This window comes from Rhipicephalus sanguineus, chromosome 5, assembly GCF_013339695.2.
Source record: "Rhipicephalus sanguineus isolate Rsan-2018 chromosome 5, BIME_Rsan_1.4, whole genome shotgun sequence".
In the NCBI taxonomy this organism is placed as follows: domain Eukaryota; kingdom Metazoa; phylum Arthropoda; class Arachnida; order Ixodida; family Ixodidae; genus Rhipicephalus; species Rhipicephalus sanguineus.
The window spans coordinates 110,206,294-110,229,444 of NC_051180.1; the positions used below are offsets into that span (position 1 = coordinate 110,206,294).

Genomic DNA, 23,151 nt, shown 5'->3' on the forward strand with positions numbered 1-23,151 from the left:
CAGCATTAATTGAGCCCCCACCTCTGCCATATCTTTCATCTCCATGTTGGAACCAGCGTTTTCTTGAGTTAGTACATTTGCGACCGTAGCAGAGCTTGAAAGGCAGCTTTGCCGCAATACCGGGGTGTGATGAGGTGAAGCATATTGAAAAGCTAGTGACCACTTCCAATCGTCGTTGACTGTCTCTTGGCAAAGTTCGACCGTAACGAAGCTTGAAAGGCAGCTTCGCCGCAATACCGGGGTGTGATGAGGTGAAGCATATTGAAAATCTAGAGGCCACTACCAATCGGACGTTGACTGTCTCTTGGTAAAATTCGACCGTAAAGAAGCTTGAAAGACAGCTTTGCCGCAATACAAGAGTGTAATGAGGTGAAGCATATTAAAAATCTGAAGGGGTCACTTTCAATCGGACGCTGACTGCATTTGTTTTTGGGAAGTTCGAATAGTTCGAATAGTTCGAATAGTAAAATTCCAGTGCGAATCGAATCGAATAGCAAACACTATTCGAAAAATATTCGAAATTTCGAATATTCGCACACCCCTAGTAAATACGGTATCTTACTAAAGTCCACAGATTGATATAACACGTCCCATCACTCACCTTAATCGTCTGCAACTTTGCAGTGAGCCTTACACCACTTTCTTAAGCCACAACCAAACCACCACGGTATTACTAGGTTATTTTCACGATTGCAGCAACAACTATAGAGCCCTTGAAACAATCGGAGCTAGCACTGCCTGGCTTACAAAATATCTGCTGCATCCAGGGGCGGATCCAGCCACTCATTTTAGGGGGGGCGGTCGCTTGAAGAAAACCGGAGGGGGGGGGGGGCTCACTTTTGTTTTTAGTGTTACTATTATTAAAAGAACCAATCACAGCATAAATACTGTTAATTTGTACTTAAATTGGTTCCACTAATTCGTCCTAATCAGTTTTCTAATCTTAATAAATTGGAATAATTACTACAAATTACGGGCTACCACACTTCAGATATATGCCCATTTTGCTGCGCCAAGCCCTTGTTAGAAATCGGGTTGCGCGGCCGGTGCGAACACGGGTTGGTGTCTTGCCAGGCAGTCATCAGGATAAGTTGATGGACAAGTAATTTACATTATTCAGATCACAGGGAACAGGCACGTGCGGTGCTCTCCGGTGCACCAGCACCGGATTAAATTAGCAGATTGAAGTCCACCCCATTTTCCCTCTCTCCACGCTGTCACCACACCAGGATTACACCAATCCTGGAACCTTCGTAGTGTCATAATGATGAGCACACACCTGCACTTCAAAATTCAATGTCCCGTTGACCGCGCAAGACTTCAGAGGTTGAGGACCGCCATCTCTCACGCTCCTTCCGGGGATTAGGAGGCTCGTTGACCTCGCGTTGTCAGCACTTGTATTCGGATTATACGTTTGGACAAAAATCATCCGTATGGCGCCAAACAGACGACAGAGACGACACGGCAGGTGCACGGTGCGCTATTAGAGTATTTTATCAAGTTACGGAAACATGGTACACAAATAGGGTACGGGATTACGGTAGCGCTCCGCCTCTCTCGCTCGTCCGCTCCCAGTTCCAGTGACGCACTAGCTGCGTCTCCCGAACGACAGGTGGATCGTTAAGAATGCATGGGCTGACAGGCAATAATGAGGCGTGACACCACACAGTAAATTTCGAAAAAGCTTTTGTGGTGTTGGGATGCCTTTACCGCAATTAGCAGCGGCGAAAGCACAACGAGCGAGAAAGGAAGAGTGGTACCGTAATACCGTTGTTGCTCTCCCTCAACCCACTCCAGGTCGTTTTCAGTCGCTGAGAAGCAAGGTCAAACATTTCAAGGCGACAAGGCATGAGCATAAAGAAACGAGGAGAGAAATGCGTGAGTGAACCGTCACTGGTTTTAAGCGATAAAGAAATAGCATTTCTGACAGCCGGACCAGGGGAGGCACGCGAGTTTAGGGAGGTGGTTTCGGAGCTGCGCATGTGCCGGTTGCAAATGAAACTATTTATTTTAGAGAGTGCTTCAAAATAAATAAAGCACTGCTCCACTTGCTCATCTCCACGCGTACGTCGCATCGTTTTAACAAGTAAAACGAAGACAGCAACGACAAAGCAGAACGGCAGCAGCATCATAGACAACGAAAATTAGCAAGTGGCACAGTGCTTACGCATATTTACGTAAGCCTTGCTAATGACTTTCTGCGGAATACCTTAAAAAAATAGCTGCGCACTTTGTAACCGAAAGAATAAATCGCAATGTGCGTATTAACATTATATCGGGCTGAGCATGAGCAAGAGATGCTGAATATATGAGCGTGAAACATATCGCTTGTATTTTAGAAAATTTACCTCAGTCAGTGTGGCATTGCTTCAGCACCTTTGAAACTTCCGAACACAAAATCGTGGGCAGCGTTTATTTCATGCAAAAGAAAACAATTCATGTTCATATTCTTTCACATGTCTTGGAAAACATACCTTGAAGTTTTTAACATGTGGAAAAAATATACTGAAGAAAAAAGTACTTAATTCAATGATATCGTTATAGCGGATTCTGTAGGATATTGGTACATTCCTCGTAACTGCATTAGAAGGGCTGCAGAAAGATACACTATAGTCAGTTTGCGGATTTCTTGGCTGCTCTGAACAGGTGAATAACGGCAAATTGCAGGATATACTTGGCTGAATACCGGCGTGACTGGTATCTCCAATACTGCAAATAGCAATGATAGGCGCGTTTCAAGTCTTCTTGAACTCAGAAACAAAAGAATCAAGGGGTGACGATATCAAAACGAAAGTTCTAAACACAAGCTATATATTTGTGCGTGACCTACGTTTACCTTGTGTTCCCGGGACGGGTCAAGTGGCAACCACAGTACCAGTCTCCAGATTCACACGACTCGGGCAGCAACGCGCGTGTCTAGACACTCGCAGGACGGTGGGACAGCCGCCAGCTGCCTGTGCCTTGCCAATGCGCACTGCTGTTTCCCGCCAAATTTGAGAGTGGAAATCCTTGGCGTAAACAAAGGCAATGCAGCCACTTTCTTTTCACTTCTACGCTGTAAGAAGCGCAGTGCAACGTCAAACCTACAGCATTAGGACTGCAATCCGAAAAACCTGCAGCTGCTGTGGAAGCTCTCCCATGCTTTTGGCCGAAAGAATAAAGAAAGAAAGGAGTGAAAGGTGAGATCACGTGTGAGACTAAAACGTTTTAGCAAGATGCTGCAGTGACGGTAATACCCTACGTTCTAGTAACTTCGGCAGCCTAATACCTGCAGGTGCATTGTTTTTTCCGAAGACCCTGGAGAGCTGTTCACTGATGCCCGGCACAGATGGAATGACGACGCGCTGGGCCGGCTTCCTCGATTCCATTGTAGCCGGTGGGGTGGCCAGAGAGGGAGGGTGGTCGCATAGTGTGTCTCTCGCTGTCTCTTTGCGGTACGGTAGCTGCCCACTCGATACACATAACTATTTACATGATAACTATTCTGTGTTCACTCCGGGCTCTCTGAAACCGAAACTGCGGCTGGGCGCTATAAAACCATCTACAAATAATTAACCGTCGCGCGCTCCAGGAAACGAGCTTTCCATCCATAATAAGTGAGTCGTAGAAAAAACAAGATCCAAACTTTTTGTGTCAATGCTCCTTTGAGCTGCCACCCCCTCTTGCTGAAGAAGCAATAGGGGGTGAGATGAAATTCTTGGATAAAGAAGAAGAGAAAAGTACAGGATAGTAACCGTCTGTCGTCGAGAAGAACATCTCAACCCTCCTGTCCAGGAGAGGGGGATTAAAATACAGTAAACGCTCGTTAATTCGGATTTCACGGGACCGGAAAAAATGTCCGAATTAAGCGAATGCCGAATTAACGAATGAACAGGAAAAACAACATTAAAATCAAGTTGGAGAAGCATACCTTTATTTGCTGAAGTAGTTTGTAATGGTCGTCTGCGTTTTCGCGCAGATTCCGGCTGACATTACAATTTTTCTTAACTCTTCCAAATGGCCAACAGCACGCAAATTGTCGGAAGTGCTCAGGCAAACGTCCTCCAATATCAAAAGAGCCTCCGAGACTTCCCGTGAGGTGCGATGAGTTCGCGACATCATTAATAATTTCTTGATCGGGCAGGAGACCAGTCGTCAATCATCAATCGCGATGTAGTCCTGAAGGGTCATATCTGAGGGAAGGACAGCATCGAAGGTCGGGCAGTCATCGTCGGTGGACTCGGCTGACACCTCGCCGATGCCATCGTCAGCTACTGCCGCATGCTCGGGCCTCACATGTAAACACGGTCACAACGGGGAAAAAAAGAGAACTCCGCAAGAACAGACGGTGCCGACACAACACAAGGGAAAATGGCGTCGGAGGCGCAGTGGAGCGAAGAAAGAAGACGCCGACGTTCGGTGACGCTGCGATCGCCCCCACTAGTTGATGACGATGGCGATGTCACTCAGGTTTCGGTTTCGCTCCAGTGGTGGCAGCGCTGCTTTACCACACTTTTGCGTAGCGGCAGCCGTCAACATTTGTCCGAATTAAGCGGTGCGGAGCCCAATTCTGACGAATTAACGAAGGTTTGGTCCCATAGATTAACATGCACTTCGGCCGGGACCAATAGAGCCGTCCGAATTATCCGAATTTCCGAATTAACGGGTGTCGAATTAACGAGCTTTTACTGTAGCAGAACAGAGGCTCGTCATCGTTGGAAAAGATGAAAAGGGGGTGAAAGAAGTTCGAGGAAAGACGAGGGCACCATCTAGAGTGCCCAGAACACAAGCTGCCAGGCTGGGGCAACTCTTTAGAAAAACCGGCGGGTGTCCGCCGGCACTGGGAATCGAACCCGGTAGCTTCCGCATTGGAAACGGACGCTCTAGCCAGCCATTCGGCTTCCTCTGCGATTTGGGCAGTGGTAGCCGGGGCAACCTGACATAGGAGGTGGACGCAGGCACTAGACGGAAGGGAGAGGGGGCGTGTCACACAGTGTTTGGGGGGGGCGATCGCCCCTACCGCCCCCCCTCTGGATCCGCCACTGGCTGCATCCAGAATTCGAATAAAATGTTCTCTGCTACGCAAGCCACGTCATAGAGTGGGCATCGTTGTATTTCCCGTCCATCAAAATGCGGACGCCGTGGCTGGGAATAGAAATCACACACTTGTGCTTAGCAGTGCAACACCTTGGCTGCTAAGGTGCTATGGTTGTTACATCATGCAGTTGACAAGTCTATCGTAGTCTATCAGAGGCTATTGTACTGGCCATATACCGTATTTACTCGCATAATGATCGCACTCGCGTAATGATCGCACCCCTAAATTTTGTCGTCAAAATTCGTTTTTTTTTTTTCCCCCGCGTAATGATCGCACCCCGAACTTGCCGCAGCGATATGTCGTGTGCCAAGTCTAGCTGATGATCATCATGTTTACCATCTGTCGAACGTTACGTAAGTGGCTCTTCAAGACTCACCAAGTGAACTGCATGCACCAAACAGATTCCTAATTTTTGCCCACCCTTGGCGGAAGCGTGCGGTATTAGGATAGCAGTAAAGACAAATGCCGTAGTTTTCACCACATGCCCGCCATGTGTTTCTACGTCTGTGGCAGCTGAACGCGCCCATCTCTGTTTCTGTCCTTTAAACATGGCTATGCTGTTGCCACAAATTTACCGATTTAAACGAAATAATTCATTATTTCGACGGAAGAAACTGTTTTGGCGCGCATGACGCACTCACGACCTCCATGACTTACGAGAAAAAAGGCGTTCGCTTAGCTCCGCCAGCCGCCATGTTTGCTTTGATCACGTGGTTTTGATATCCCGCAGTGTTAAGGCCCAACCGCATGCACGCGATTTTCGAGCGACGGAGACGAGTGACAGGGATTTGCTGTCGCGGAGGGCCATCCATCGCCGTCGCTTGTCGCGTCGCAGGTTTTTGGGAAACCAAAAAAATCGCTTGTCGCCCGGAAGTGAGTGTGACGATTTCCGGCAACATGGCAGCATCACCGAACCTCGCTTCGGTTGCAATTTGCTCTTGATGCTTCCAATCGGCGCGTACTTCAACAAGGAATGCAAGTTATAGACTACCTTCTTTACAGCCCCATCTCACGCAGAGAGCGAGGCAGCGGCCGTATTTTGTCGTTAATTTTGATCGAAGGTTCGTTTTGATGTTTCGGTGGTAGCTTGCTGCATTTGTGGTAGCTTGCTGCAATGTCAACATCGTCGTCGTGTGAGGTAGCCCTTCTCCTTGTGAAGCAGCGATGTGAGGCGCTGCGGCTTTTCTTAAACGTTTCATGACAGCAAGAGGAAACGTTGTCGAGATGTGCCTCGTGGGCTTGTTTGAGTGCCGGTTCACGATGGGGCGATACGCGAGTTTCACTGCCGTGTTTAAGTTGAAGGCGGTTGATTGCGCGCTCGAGCACGGCAACCGCGCTGCCGGCAGGCATTTCGGTGTCGACGAAATCAGAATTAGGTATTGGAAAAATCAGCGTGAGAAGCTCATGGCTACCAACAGCACGCGCCGGGCTTTCCGCGAAACCAAAACTGGCAAGAGCAAAACTGTCGCCAACAGCTTCAAGAAGACAGGCGTATCTAACACGCTCGACAGAACGGAAGATAACCTTCTGTGCGACTGTGATGACACTGCCGGTTCCGACAGGGAATCGAGCGGCGACGACACTGACGCCAGTGACGCTTCAAACTCTGAATGAAAGTTAGGGGGTCAGTGAATAAAAAAAAATAAAGGGCAATATGCAATGCATGTAGTTCCTGCGTAATGTGTGCATTTATTACAAAGACTCTACTTTTATTTTTGGTTATGTTCATGATAGCTATCATAAGAATTCCGATATGCGACTTGTTCGCGTTTTCGGTGCTCAAAATATTTCGCGGAAAATTTATCCCGCGTAATGATCGCACCCTGAAATTTGCGTCAATTTTTTTTAAAAAAAAGTGCGATCATTATGCGAGTAAATACGGTAAACATCACAAAAGTGAAGCTGCTCTGTATAGAGTTTTGTACTTATATCTGTAATCCACTAACCTACTAACCTACTAGCCTGGTTACCTAAGATGGTGAAAGTGTTAGTCCGACTACTACCTGGAGAGGTGTTAGTCCCAGATACAATACACAGACTTGGATTAATTCTCCTTCAACTGCAAAGGAATAATCTTGAATACATTGCAAAGAAAAAGCCCTTCTGAGAAATCCACACGGGTTTCTGCAACAAGCAGACACACAAGTCTGGCCATCTTGATTGTGTATAGAGATACAGACTGGTAGAAAAATAAATTCATGAGGGCAACAGATATGCAGCAACTCACCTTCAACATTAGACTTAGCTCTACACAGTGGCTTGCAACTGGAGCACTGCAACTGGAGCACTGGGAAGCACCGCTTGCAACTTAGACACCATTTCCAAGTCCTTGGCTGTCGTTCTCCGAGCAGACTCAGAGAGGCACACCGTGTCCAGGAGTATTGTGCCTGAAAAAGATGCACCCACTTCAAAGGAATGTCATGTAAACAGCCTTCGGTGCTGAACACCTGTCACTGTTTTAAGCATTAATTAAACATACATCCTATGTGAAATTAGCTGATCAACTGAAATGGTTTAATATGAACAGCAGGTTTTTCTTTGCTATTAATTTCTACGGGTGCGTGAATATCAGTATGTCAGGTACGAATCAAATACTACACTGCAAGTACCAAACTGAGTGGCAAAAAATAACATGCAAGTGCATTTCTTTGCATGTTTTGGAACTTTGTTGGTATGCTGCCAATAGTAAAATTTAGTACTAGCATGCCATTACAGTAAATACTGAGCTTAAATAACCTTAGTCATTCAGAAAATTGATAAATAATCGACATTAAATGCATGGTCTCTCCAGCCTGTGCATCACTGTACCGCATCAAACTGCCATTAGCACAAATGCACATGAGCTTACATCAGTCATCACTCAGCATATCTGGAGTCAAGCAATAAGCTCAAAAGTTCAGATAGTTCAGTGCAGTGCTCCAAATATAACCACAAAGGAGCACGGCCAATGCTGCACTAGCACCCAACCAAAATAAAATGGTTGTGTACGGTCTGTTCGGACAGCTTTAAGGGGGGACATGGCTTGTGGAGACCAAAAATCATCAAAGAAAAAAGTGTTTTTTTAATCATATTATTAACATCTACAGCTATTATTTCGCATGTAAAGCCTAAGAGAAGTCTTATAAGATCAGTATTTCATCTGCAGTTTAGATCTGTGCAACGAGGACGAGCTGAAAGTTAAATGTTTTTGGGTCATTTATTTAGCTTGTCGGAGTGATATCTCATGATCTAGAAGAGCTAGAGCTGTAATTACTTTTTTAACATAAAGCCCAAGCTGTGTATGACAAAGTGCTGAGAGCAGAATTCTAATTTTCTGCTCATAGATTTTTTAAAATTGATTTTGTTTTTTCTTTACGGTAGTCATGGTACAAACATCGAATTTCGATCATCTGCAGAATGACTAGTTATGATCCGATCTGAAAACTGTTTGCAGCATTGCACTTACTGCATATAGTAGTATCTAGCTATCTGATAATATTCACTTTCTGCTGAATGGCTTTTTTCCTATTGTCTCCGGAAACAATAGAGAGGCAGCTTTGTGTATCTCGTAAACCAGTTTGCTTACAAGAAAAATTACTGTATATTTGAAATCAGCATGAAAAACCAAACAAGTGTATTTAATTTCATCAGGTTTGGACATAAGATACAAAAAATATCTCCACACACCATGTCCCCCCTTAAAAAATACCAAAAAAAGAACACAAAATTTGTTTCTTTTCCTGCACTCTGAGTCACAAGCAAATCTGAATTGTGCAGCCCAGATTTTGTGTAAAACCCTTTCTACTGTTTTTCTTTAGTGTGAGAACTCTGATTATCTTGCCATGAACTACTGTAGTGAACTAGTGCATTAAGCTACTGCAGTAGTAGTTGAACTACTGCAACTGCAGTGATATAATGCAATGATAAATATAATGTGGGGTGTGAAGAAGAGGAAGGAGACATCCTCCGGATTTGAATAACAACTAGAAAGGCTGCGTAATGCGCCCACGGTCATAAGATCCGAACAGCAAATTAAGCATAGTGCTGGCCCAACCCACATGGTCTGTTCAAGTCCCAGGTTTCACCCGGGAACAAACTGCAGTAGCTGATCACCAATCACTGTATGCTAAGATGTAAAGAGGAACGAGAGGAGAAGTTTTTTCGAGGGGCTCATTTCTTCGTTAGACACAGCCAAATGAATCCAACAGACAATTAGGCCAAGGAAAGCATAGGGAGCATTAATTGTTGTCTTAATCCGCAGCGTAGTAGTTTGGACGTAAATTGAAATCAATTAAGTGCATGAAAGATCACCCTTTCCGTCAGTGGGATCCGAACTCGCAGCCTTCGAATTATGCGTCCGGTGCTCTACCAATTGAGCTACGACGAAAGACGTTAAGAGGAGTGTGGTACGCCGTGCTGAGGCACCTAGCAACTGAAATGCTTACACTGTGGGAACGTGTGGACAGACATAGCTAATGTAAATTGATTCACTGACTCTAACCACCCTGATACCCCCAAAGGAGCACTTGTATTTTAGTTTTCCTCCTTTGTGCTGCCTCCCCCAATCTCTTTTATAGCGAACTAAGCACACACTGCGACCTTGTAGACCTGCACTCCTTACAACTGAGGTTGGCTTTACCACACTGCTTTGTCATCCTATGGCAAAGCTTACTTTTCATGCTAAACTCTGCCAGCAGCACAAATTTTGGCACGCATTTGTAGATTAGAAAGAAACAAACACAAATAAATGCATCAGCAACCGCACGTACATCATTACATCTGTTCTCAATAAATAAAAATATCAGAAACATAATCAGCAGTATCTGAAATTTTCAAGTATCTGTACTCCCCGCCTAATTTCTGATAAATTTTGATAATATCCTTGGTTGTCTTGCAAAATTAAGCACCAGAATTTACTAGTGTCATCAATGATTCGCAACACCAAATTATGGGCCAAATGAACTTCAAAATTACACATGACTTACACTAGCCTATATTTCCACAAGTAATTGACTTTTTTTTTTCATTTGGGATCATGCCCAAATAAAGGAACAGTGTTTATTGAAATAAGGGCAAGTGAAAGGCATCCACAGTCTTTCTTGGAGTTCATTAGGGAGCGTGATCCAGTGATGCAAGTCATGTTCAGCACAACACATAAATAACCCTTTCAGACGCCACCTATGAAGAACTGTCTGTAAATGTGTCAAATTTACAATGCATTATGTCCAGGCACTTGATATTCTATTGCAACGAAAGTAATGTCATAATACCTTTATATGTGCTCTGTAGTAATTATTCATTAAATTGCAAATAAATATCAATTTATCCTGAGGTTATTCCTGTACTGTTTTTATTTAAATATCATCAGACTTCAGGCTATAAATATGGTGCACATTCGTTTTTTGTTACGTTCATTTCGAGCAAAGAAAAATTATACTTTCGACGTGGCTTACGGAAAGCGGCACGTTGAAAGACTTGAACATGGTAGCGTCTCCAACAAAGTCATCATATGCAGCAGTACGTTGGAAAATTAAGCTAAATGAAGACACATTTATTATGCAGGAGGTTCAATTTATCCAACCCTCACTGTATCATGCTCTTTCATAGCCACAAGTCGACACTATTGGCAAAAAACAAGGGGGCTACACAAGTGTGTACAAAGTGTCTCAAAGGGTTAAGCAAAAGCATAGAATGAGCAACAGAGGTGCCAAGTAGGCAAGCAAGCAAAGCAGAATGCTTACCGTAAAGCAAAAGAGCAACCTGAGGGGTGAAAAGCTCTGGCTTGGAGTGCAAAACTTTCTCAGCTACCAGTGTGCAGCATGATCCAACCATTTCGACTGTCTTGTCACACCTGCAAGCCAATACATGACAACATGCCGATTCAACTAAACAGAGATACGCATGGTGCACAACACCATGTAGGGCTAAACAATGAAGCTTGGTCACGTTCACTTATCCAGTGCACATCCTCACAAGAATGTTTGAAGGGGTTCTTCGACAGTTTTTCAGTCTTGCGCCACTCTCATCAATCACCTCTCATCTAAATTAACCATGCACTGAACATTATTAATGCATCAGCATTAAAAGCCTCATTATGAAAAAAAAAAACAAGGAAAAGTATCTGAGTGGTCCATGTGCAATAGGTGGGCCAATTGTTTCAAACAGAAAAAAGGTAAGCTAGTAGTAATTTCTGGGGTTTTACATGCCAAAACCACGATATGACTATAAGGCATAATGTAGTGGGGGGCTCCAATTAATTTTAGCCAATAGGGATTCATTAACAGGCACCCAAATATAAGTACACGGGTGTTCTTGAATTTCGCCCCCCATTGACATGCAGCTGAAGCTGCACCCTCAAGCTTAACAGTGCAACACATTACCTGCTAAGCTGTCATGAGGGGTCAGTGAACAAACGAAAAATGCAACATAGGAGTTTTTAATAATCAAGAAATTTCGTTTAATCTTTAAAAAAAAGCTTCCACACATTTTGAACACAACACCTATTGCAATAAACCCAAATACTGTTTAATATCTTCCCATGGATGCATGTTTCAAAACAGTAATTAGAACATCTTTAAAGGGACACTAAAGGCAACTATTATATTGACATGCATTGTCGAAATTTCTAATCAAACCCTGCAGCGCTTGTTTTATGCAGAAAAAAAAATGCTTAATTTAAGAGAAAATCACGTTTTAAGGGTGTACATACCCCTAAAGCAATCCAAATTATTTGTCCTTGTGTGGGGAGGATGACACTACAAGCACCATTACCGTCCAATTGGCACTATTGGCACTATTACAATTGGCACTATTGTTTTTTGCCTGAAGCATGCCTAAAGCACACCCAGAAAGTGAGCCAATGACATCACATGGACACGGCATTTTCTCTTACTTGGAGAGAGAGAATGGGTTTAGTGACAGAGCCCGCATAAACTACAGGTTTTAATAAATGCAATGAAATGCGAGTGCACAGGCGGCTAAAATGTTTGACAACACTCATCATGCATGTCATTGTCAAGAGAAGATTAATTAGAACTAACAGACAAGAAAGCCAAAGAAAGTATAGGGGGTTGTTATTTGTAGTAATTATGATCTAAATGTGAAGAAAGTAAAGTGGATGAAAAGATAACTTGCCGCCAGCAGGGATCGAACCTGTGACCTTCGAATAACGTGTCTGATGCTCTACCACTGAGCTACAGCGGCGGTCATCCTCCCATCCACTTTATGGGGCATATATGTGCATTTAAACCTATGAGTGTTAGCCAGCGCCGCTAGTAGCCATGACGGCGATATTGCCGTCATGGCCATTGTAGTAACCATTAATTCACTTTGGTAAAACGCAGACCTTGTTTTCCAACATACATCAACTGCCAGTGACAAATAGTTCTATATAAATAATAGCACATCAAACTTCATCATCTTGCATAATGGGAAATGTGCAACCCTTGTTCAGACTGGATCAATAAAAGTGCATCTAATATCATCCTACTGTTTAAAGACCACATTGCAAGATCTTTAAAGATCTTACAGAGACTAGTGCAAAAATGATATCCGGAGCAAATTAAAATATCAAATATCTTGCTCTCGGCACTTTCACTGCTGCCCAAGTGTTGCAAGGCAAAAGTGAAGTAGCAATGACACATATATCTTGGAAAGGCAGAAGTTCAGGGGAAAAATGGAAGCTTGAAGAGATGAAAAATTCGTTAACACAGGATGTCACTGAAGCCAACGTTTCAACAAGCGGTTTGTTGCAGCTTTGAAGAAGATAAGACCACTTGTTGAAACATTGGCTCCAGCCACACCCCATGTTCACAAATTTTTCATACAAAACTTGAGGAGCAGAGGTCCATGAAAAAAAACAAAACAAAATAAAGATACAAACCTGTGAGATGTTTCCAACCTGTGGTGGTCAATGATCTCCTGGACTGCAGGTTGCAAGTCAGCATCTTCTTTGGGCAAAAGATTGTGATCCACAAGGGTCAGTGACAACTTGGACTGAGCGAGAAGTTTCTGTAAGCAAAACAGTGAATGAAAAGGAGAATAAATGACTATGTAAAGCAACCTCTTTTCACCCTTAGCAAGTCGTCAATTTAAAGCTTTTTAAACACTGAAAAACATTTAAAACACTGAAAAATCAAGACTTCAACACTGTATCAGCCACACTAATTTATCCACATAATACAGGCATGAAGTATCAAATAAATTATTTAAAAAAAAAATAATAAGGAAAGGAAATGAATATTGGGAATAGGAAAGCATAAAGCTAGATTATGGACCTAGCCAACAAATAAGTCTTCCATCATTCTTTCAATACCTTTTTTTTTTCTTTATCTGTTCTTTCTAAATCACTTTTTGCCGTTAAAACATGCTCTGGCTAATGCACTATCCTTATAGCCAGCATATTTAATGATACGGTGTCACTTTCGCTAGAGACTGGTTCCTCGAGTCAACGCGAATACAACGTTGCCGAGACTGTATAGCAGCCGTATAGAGCACCGAAGGAAAGACAATAAAGCTCAATTGTATACGTTTTCTGGCATAAAGCCAGTCGCGCGGTATGCGTACAGATATGACTTTTATGATGTGGAAATAGCGCAACCGGCGAACGACGCTCACGGCGCGATGCAGTGGGCGTGACGGCCGGCATTTTTTACCTTCAGGTCAATTTCATCCCGGCACACCAGCTTGCCTAGCGGGATGTCCACTTGTTCGAAGAAATACGTGATCTCCGTCCGCAGTTTGACGTCTTTCCTCACGATGTTGAGCACGGGAACGACGAGTAACGTCGCGACCGGCTGGAGCTGAAAGTGAAAACGGGTTTCCGTTAGGAAGTGTCTAGCGTTACGGCCCCGAAGGGGCAGGCGCGCGGGCTAAACAGCGCGTGACCGTGACCCTGCCAACCGGCCATTTCGCTATCGCTCAATGGCCGCACTCGCGAAGCGAGGGCGAAGCCACGATTAGTTTTCCGCGCCCGAAGGGCGCAGAGGGCCTTCACTGAGCAACAGGAGAATAATGTACTCACGTCTGTGGAAAATATCAGACAACGCAAAGGCATCCTAGGGACATCCAAATGACATCCCTTTTGGGAGTTCGGGACTTCCAAAAGACGTCCCACACAAGGTGGAAAAACATCCCAAGTGATACAAAAAAAGACCTTTTTGGGATGTCCCAAAACTGCATGTGTGTGGGATGTTATTGGGACATGTGGCCACTTTTTACTGCAGGATTATTTCAAAAGGGTGGGACATCTGCTCCCATAACATGTTAACTTGCTTCATCGCGCTCGACCACCCCCTACCTGAGAGAGCCAGTTGCCTCTCCAGGAAAGCATATTCCTCGTCCAACCAACCCACTTTTTTTTCACATAGATAACTAAATAACTTCAACCAAGTCAAGTGTTCAGAAACCAAGCAACATGCATGGAACATCAAGTGACCAGCAAAAATGATTTATTGCCTCACTATTATATGGCACTACAATCATGCCGAGAAGGACAAAGAACTTGGTATTGATGAGCGTGTAGTCTAAGGTGCACACTTTCGAGTGGAGGGCCTTCCATGGCGTCCAGCAAAAGGGCTTGCAGAGGCAGCTGAGGACAACAAAAAGAAGGCCTGCATGTATGTATACGTACTGCACACCATAGAGTTTCCTAAAATTAACTAGAGGGGACTCTGGCGCTGCGATCGTTCAGCTACCATGGGAATGATGGGTAGTACACAAATTTGCCTAGTCTTCGTGCTTGCGGCTTCAAACGTACTTGTGGCTTTGTTTATTGCTGTGTTTGGCGTTCGTTTCGGATAAAAGAATAGACCGTTGTGAACTTCGTGACCAGGTTTGAATCGCTGAGCCTAAAGAAGTTAAAGTGGCGAAGTGAAACTGCTGACTTTTGCTGAACTTCGTTTTGCGACAAAGCGGATGCAGCCGACGCGGAGCCAAACGGAGCCGAAAGTACGAAGTTTAGACAAATTTGTGTACTACCCATCATTCCCATGCTGGCTGAAGCGTCATGCGTTGCAGCTCCCATAGACACTAGCGCCAGAGTTCCCTCTAGTAAGTATTGTAGGAAACTCTATGCTGCACACAACATGCATGAAAATGGTGAACAACAGGAACATAGCATGACTATATTGTCATGTCTCCTGAGACAGGGTTAAACCTCATTCCGGATGCACAAGTGCCTGCTTTTACTTATTGCTTTGTCAACACTAGAATCATGAGAACTCTGTATTTATGAGCATGACATCTGGGGTGCACGCTTTCAAACGCAGAGCGTTCCAGCTGGCGTCCGACAGCAGGGCTCGCAGAGGCAGCTGAGAACAAAAACAAAGCCTTAATGTACATGTCCATACTGCACACACAAACGCACACAGATGGTGCACAACGGGGATATAGCATGCCTATTTTGTTCTGTGTGTGTGTTAAGAGGTTAAAGGCCAACTCCGGCGATTTTTTGGCCATGTCAAAGTAATGGTGCTTTTATGTTCCTGAGACGCTCCTGTTACGGGCCCGATAGCAGAAATACTCGGCAAATTGGAGAATAATTTTAAATAAGCAAAAAAGCACAACACCGAAACCGAAACCCAACCGAGTGTACTGTCTACGTATGACGTAGACGTTGTTACGAACGAACCGGAAGTCGTGCAAGGCATTCCAGTCACGCCGGCGCGGAGTATGAAAACTGTGACAGCCGGTAGGACCAGCGAAGCGACGGCCAAACCAACGCTGTCTGTCGCCTTGTGCACAGCAGACGCTCGCTGTAGCGGCCTAAGCGCCGAAGTTAGCGGTGCCCTCGGCTGCGTCACTTCCGCCGCCTTGCCAATACTGACGTCACAGACGCAATGTTGCCAATAACTGTGGGAAGCCAAGAGGGCGTTTGCAGACAATCTTTAAAATTCATTTGCAAACAATCTGCGCATGTCTCAAGCCTGTAATTTGGCATAAATGACGGAAACGTGCAAAGGAACGTACCCAGCGAATTTCACTGAGATCCATCGACCTCGAAAAATCGCCGGAGTTGGCCTTTAAAGGGACCGACAACCAACTTTTATGGTACCTATTTTCTTTAGCGCGACAGAAAGCTTACCAGTCAGAGTGTATAATCAAGGAATGGTGACGTGGAAAATGCCGTGAAACATTTGTAATGCCGTGAAACATTTGTAATTCGAATTTTTCTATCTGCGACGGATATGAAGTCGTATACACACGTGACAAGACATGCTGCAAACAGTGAGCGTGACAGCGGTTCGTGTTCGAGCGCGGTGGTTTACTGCGTGTGTGTGTACTCGTGCGCATGCGCCGCGGCTCGACATGGTCCACTGGCTATCGCGAAGGCAGCGCCGTTTCTTGTCACCATGCAAATCCTTTTACCTCATAAGCAGCACAGAATAGAGCGGGGATGGATAGCAATATACATACTAATATTTTTAGGACCAATAATGGCACACATGACGGCATCAGACTACGTGACTTTGTGCAGCAAAGTGATCAACTCCGCAATCTAGCTTCAAGGCTCTTGCTATAGGTTGCACAACTTACCTTTTTTTTGTTACTTTTAAACACAATTTAGAGATATAAATCGTACACACAGCGCGAAAAGGATGCTGGAATATGTCAGTATATAGCGCGGTCTTTTCATTTCTGACAGGATCTAATCACAAGTTCTGGCGAGTTGTCGGTCCCTTCTCCTTTAAGCCTGGTTCATACTGAAGTGCTTGTGAACAACAATGCACAATTTTACTTATTGCTTTACCAACGAAATTCATGCCAGGAATGACAAAGGAATTGGTATTTACGAGCATGACGTCCAAGGTGCACGCGTTTAAACACAGAGCCTCCCAGCTGTTGTCCAGGAGCGGGGTTCGCAGAGGCAGCTGAGGAAAACAAAAACAAATCCTTCATCTATATGCATATCCACTGCAAGCACAAATATGCATGAAAATGGCGCACAAAACAAACATATCACAACTGTGTTGTTGCATGTCTGCTAGTTTAAGAGGAGTAAAACCTGCTTCATAATTACTTGCTCATAAGCAGAAATTTCTCCCTTTAGCTTACTCTAATTATGTCGGTTACGACTTTCGCATTTACAAGCATAAAGTCTAAGCTGCATGTTTTCCGTCTCGTAACCTGCATGCCTATGTCCAGGAAGCTGAGCACTTTCTATGTCATTACCGGTAGGCAAAGGTGCACACCAGGGGCACCACTACTAGAAGCAGCTGAAAAAAAGAAAAAAGATCATGTAATATGTGTACACAGCTAGCACATGCAAAAAGGATATCATTGAGCAACAGTGCATATCACAAATGTGCTACATTTGTTTGGAAGTAAAACCTACTTGGCAAACAGAGTGGGCTAGTTGGTCATTTCGGTTGCATGAAACTACTTGACTGCTGGTAAAGGATGAAAACAACATGCACTGAAAAAAGGTGGAGGTATAGGGAAGCCAGACAAGGTGCCAGTTGCTAATATGCACCAAGTGACTGAGCAACAGGTTCTGCTACTTCATAGAGATGTAGCAGAAACACCAACATACATTTTTCAGTTTCTTGTTTCAGTAAGACAAAAATCATGGTCATAATCACAAAAGATACAGTATATACCAGTACAAAACTGGGCTGTGCCCTTTTCTTCTGATAACCGGCTAACTGATGGCCAGCAGCAGGACTCACACATGCAACTGAATAAAAGAATAGCATGAATATGCGCTGTTTTGAACATAAGTTCTGGCTTTTCTTACAAATGGCGTCATAATGAGAGCAAAAAGTTTGGTACTGGGCATAAACTGAGGGCAAGCCAGTCTTGTGTGCAGCAATGCTTAATTCATGTCCACAGCCCACTAAAAATGGTTAAACTTGACACATGCATTTGACCATTCCAATTTTTTTTACGTTTATGTCAGTTGCTGTGGAAAACATGTACAACAAACCTTTGAAGTTTTTTTCTTTGTCGTCCAGGGGGGGGGGGGGGGGGACTTCTGATCGTTCTCCACGGCAGTACGCACGCGCCGGCTTGCAGTTATTCAAGGCAGATCAGCCATGTGTTCCACAATCGCGGTGTCAATCTACACACGTGGCCGACAACAACATATCAGCATTGTGAGCTTAACAGTTTCTGCGGAAGGTAAACCAAATCGCGTCACAAATAAAACTTACTCCCACATGCCATTCTTGCTGCGAGGGTCCAGTTCAGCGTACGCCAACCTGCGCGCGACGGGGAGCCAAAGAAGAAAGTGCTAAGAACGTGCTGATTGCAGTAATCCAGGCATGTCAAGTACTTACCGAAGAGTTGGAAAAACGTTGAAATCGGCAAGATCTTGCAACCAGGCAAACACCTACGGCATGCGCGCTTGTGATTTTTCGACGAAACGTCACGGATCAAACACCTAAAATCAAAACGTTGCCTAAAATCGAGGCCAACGAAGAGTTTGATCTATCCGAACTCCAAACACGCCGGGTGCCATGATGGCGATGGCAATGTCTGCGCAGTGCTCGCAGCAAATCCTCCACTATTTGAGGAGGTGTTGGCTCGCAGTAAGCGCAATTAAAGAACAATTGCGTATTAAACCTAAAAAAGAAAACAATAAAATAACAATATTTCATTCAGTTCTTCTAAAGTTATTATGTCGGTGTTTTTAAAAATACGACACCACCACACCAGAGAATATCTACCACTTTAGAGAACGGAAACTGTACCTTTGACTGTAGTACGGAAATAAGGGTAGCGGCGGCGTACTGAACTGTAATAGAGCGAGGCCAGATGGCGCTGCAAGTACTATCATCATCATTAGACAAACGCGTTTTTGCGGTTGGTTCGCCCTGGTCGCGCTACTGCGCTTTTTGCTCCCTATGGTATTTTGTTCTTTGTCGTTGCTAAATCGCTGCTCGCGTGTGTAATATTTATCGCCAGGTGACCAAACTGGCCTCGACTGGCAAAAACAACGTCAATCAAGTAAGGTTTGCATCGTTTATTGTGAGTGCCCAAGCTGGTACAAGCAATGTATACAGTCAGGTCCAAGCAAAACAAGTCACTCATAGTCTCATACACGTCGAAAGCTTTCAACCCGTACGTGTGTAATCAGTCTGAAAGCTGACAAATATGTGCATATAACGGAACACCGAGATCGCTGAAAGAACGTTGCTCTCGTTGTGTAGCAGCGTCCGAGTTTTAACAGCATAGCTTTAGGACAAGGGTCTTATCCTTCCTTTAGTTATGCGGCGCTTGCCAGATTGTGTTGATCTTTGAGTGCATGGTGTGGAGTCGGAAACGAAACGTGCGCTACGCCGACAGATAGTTGGCGCAGTTAGAGCAATGTAGTTTTGATTAATCTTTTACGTAAACAATCGCGGATGCGTACAGTTCTGCATCTTTCTCGCTCTGCGATGTCACCTTGAATGCGTTACAAATAAGGAATATCGCGTTGTGTCTACAGGGCAGGCACGAATTTCTCGGCCGTGAAGCCATACCATAGGTAGTACGTATTCAGGTAATAGGTGGAAGAAAATATTTCAGGCTCGTTTTTTTCCTCGATATAGTTCAGTTACACAGTTTCTACAGCTATAGAATTTCTTGGCGCTAGTAGTAATCGGACTGCTGAGTATGCAGCGTAGATGAATGCTAAAGAAACAGAGATATAAGGCGAGTGCTTACAGATTCTAGAAGCACAATTCTAAGAAAATAAGCTTTAGGCATGCAGTGTACATCTTCGTTGGTGTTCGCACAGAACACTAAACAACTGCTCAGCCGTAAGCACAATCTCTGTATCACATAGACATGTCGATAGAACTTGAGCACTCTGTTGCAAGCAAACACTCACGAAATCAAACTGTGGGGCACGATGTGAACCTGTGCCAATGCTGGATAAATAAAGGTCATATATATATATTGCATACTTGTTATTGTGTTATTTACTTTTTCAAAATATTTGGGCTTGGGAGCACAAGTATGTATTCTCCCTGCTACTTTTAGAAGCTCCGGCTTGAAATACTGTCACATGCGCTCCTTTCTTTCTATGTTTTATGTTATTGGCCAATTGCACGTGTAGTTACTGCATTGCACAAACCGTGCCAGAATGTCTGGGAACATTCCAGATTATTTTAGGATCTTGTTAGGCTGGAGCGTGCAATTGCAAACAGCTCAGTTTATTGTCGAACTAACGCAGCCACCAGTGATAATGCTCGAATGTTCGATGCCGCAGGTATAAATGCCGACGCGCCTTGCCACAGATCAGTTTATCGACGGCTGACGCCTGTTCGCCGCTATCAGTGTGCAGTGTGTATTGCTGTAGTTTGACTTTTCGTTTCCCGGCCACAAGTTCGGCCGAATAAAAAGTTTCATCTTGGGCACACCGACTGCTGCTTTCGTCGACGTCACGACCCCTTGACAATACGTAAAATCTTGTAGTGTGGCTGTGGATAAGTCCAAGTTCATGTATGTTTTAAATTACCTCTTTGATTTCCTAGGTTTTTTTTTCGTGACAGTAGTTTACAGACTTTCACTTCATAGTGGTAGGTGCTACAACTGCGACATGTTAATTTAATCAAACAGCAGAAGTAGGTGTGTTCAAACAAATTTGGCACGTTTCTCTGCTATGCAAAAAAGAAAACACTACCATACTCACTGAACAAAATCTCACTCATCACGACAACGTAAACGTGCTTGGTGAAGCTGTGCTGGAAGAAGTGCTCGTCACACTTATAATTTGTTTATTAGCTGTAAATAATTTGAAGGAGCCCATTGAACATATGTGCAAAGGCTGATGTAATTGAGCACAGCCTTGTAAAGCTTTGTCGTATCTTTTTGTAAACTTCTATGATCTAAACACAGTTAATTAAGGCAAAACAGTTTTGAGCATAGTGTGTAAACTGTCTCATAAGGTACAACTAAACGTTGCATTTACGTTGCGCGGCAGCTGTATTTTCGATGGAGGCGAAAATGTTTGAGGCCCGTGTACTTAGGTTTAGGTGCACGTCAAAGAACCCCAGGTGGTCGAAATTTGCGGAGCCCTCCACTACGGCGTATCGTGATTTTGGGACGTTAAACCCTAGATATTATTAGATGTTGGAAAGACTGTTAATTCCCCTCACTGCCGTGATGTTCGTTTTGTAATGTGATTTATAATTTAAAAAAAACTGACCCTACGTTTCGAGACCCGTTTGGTCTCTTAGTTTTTTTTTAAATTAAGAAGACTAATGATTAAATGTGGCTGGAGAGCGTTTTTATTCTTATAATCTTGCCCAGCCAGACAGACTTCTATATATTTACCCTTAAATTTATAATTTCTGATGATTCACATGCAAAGCATGATATGATTATGAGTCATACAGTAGTGGGCAACTCTAGATTGATTCTAACTGACTGGAGTTAAACAAACGCAGTTGTAGCCTTAAAGAAGACAAGACTGCTTGTCGAAACATTTGCTCCAGCGACACCTCTTGTTAACAAATTCTTCATCTCTTCAAGCTTCCGTCTTTCCCTGAACTTCAGACGCAGATCTAAGCACACGAGTGTCTTTGCATTTCGCCCCCAATGAAATGTGACCACCGTGGCTGGGTATAAAACCTGCGTCGTTGAGCTCAGCAGTGCCAGGTAACGTAACTAATGCACGGAGCTAGTGCTCAATTTCAACGCTATTGCGGTGTAGATTGCATGACACAGTAGACAGCTAATACTTGTGGACGATTGTAGGCACACCTTCATGAGATGCCTGGTAAACCATTCACAAATACAGCATTGCAAGCGTGAGGTTCAAGATGACCTGTTGTAGCAGACGTTCACATGTTTCGCCGCACTTGCAGAGTGGACATTCGGGGGTAGTCATCCTGTCGTTGCCCGGCAATCCTGGAAAAACAATGACATCACCAGATATTGATAAGCATTATCAGTGCATATTAAACTTTGCAAAAATAAACATATAAACATAGTGAACAAAAACAGCGGTTTGTTATACATATATGTAAACGTACCTTATAATGCATGTTGTTTCACTCGGGCTAGCTTCTTTACAGGCGTGTCATGTAACAGGTGCCTTGCTCATTGCACACAGCTGTTTCTTTGTCAGACCAGGAGGCTATGGCAGAAAAAAAAAATATTTCTTATTATAGTGCCGGTTCCTTTATCACAATAAAGTGAATGTGCACTCACAATTATGTGAAGCTTTCGTTGCACTAAATGTGTAGTAAAAATAACCTAAACTGACAACAGGAGAAATGAGACCTCTAAACCTGGCTTCTCAAATGCGACTGCGGCAAAATATAACTCGTATCTTTTTTGCACTGATATGCAAGCTAGTTACGAAGATACATGCGAGACGTTGGTGATGCAGTTGCCTTTCTTTATTGCAGCGGCCTGGTTAATGTGAACCGAACGATAAACTCAGCAACTTGCTCCCACTTGAAGCCACGCCGCAAGGATCGCACGTTTTCTCATCGACAGAGTTTGACACGTTGAAAATATTAATATTGCAGTGCGTCGCCTCCGTGTGACACCCACACGGTCATTGGTAAAAAACTGAAGCAGTGGGTTTTTATACTCACCGGTTCGTATATTCTCGGGCTTGAAACGAGTGTTCATCCGGTGAACGCTTCAACGGTCCCTTCGTTCTCCCGAAGTCTGCTGAATGCGTTTCGCGAAAGCATTTCAACGAGTCAAAACAAACAGAACGAAAGCGAGTGTCTCGGCCGGCAGTGGCTGTAAACTTTTACAGCGAAACGAAAGAGCGCGAGACCCATCCGAATGCACCGTGAACCGTTACCTGCCGTTACGTTGCCTCTGCCGCCGTATATTTTGAAATGAAGATAATGATGCCGATAGGCTGCTGACAACTACGAGTCTGTTGGAGCAAAAACTATTACAAAAGATTGATGATGTGGTAACTGGCAAGGCAAGGCCACTTCGTATAAACAGCAATTTGTTTATTGAAGTGTAACAGTAAGCAAACAACTAAACTTCCTTATTTCAAGAATATTTTAATTTGAAGTTTGGGCCCGACGGGGGCGCCCCTACATAAAAAGTCAAATAGCGCGAATGGCGGCCACCACAACGTCGCCATGTTATCCTAACGCAGGGGTTAGTAGATCCACTCCCTGTGTTTGAAGCTG

General features: G+C 44.0%; 2 protein-coding genes across 2 annotated transcripts in view; both read right to left on the reverse strand.

The window, feature by feature from the left end:
* LOC119394131 (PTB domain-containing engulfment adapter protein 1) overlaps positions 1-23,151 on the reverse strand; it is a 137,760-nt gene that overhangs the window by 59,540 nt on the left and 55,069 nt on the right. The window lies entirely within an intron of this gene.
* LOC119394132 (uncharacterized) overlaps positions 1-23,151 on the reverse strand; it is an 81,725-nt gene that overhangs the window by 57,037 nt on the left and 1,537 nt on the right. Inside the window, exons 3-7 of the mRNA XM_049416013.1 lie at positions 13,711-13,857; positions 12,939-13,066; positions 10,798-10,907; positions 7,329-7,464; positions 5,454-5,461 (exon numbers count right to left, since the gene is read on the reverse strand). Of these exons, the coding sequence (XP_049271970.1) occupies positions 5,454-5,461; positions 7,329-7,464; positions 10,798-10,907; positions 12,939-13,066; positions 13,711-13,857 (529 nt within the window). The remainder of the gene's footprint in view (positions 1-5,453; positions 5,462-7,328; positions 7,465-10,797; positions 10,908-12,938; positions 13,067-13,710; positions 13,858-23,151) is intronic.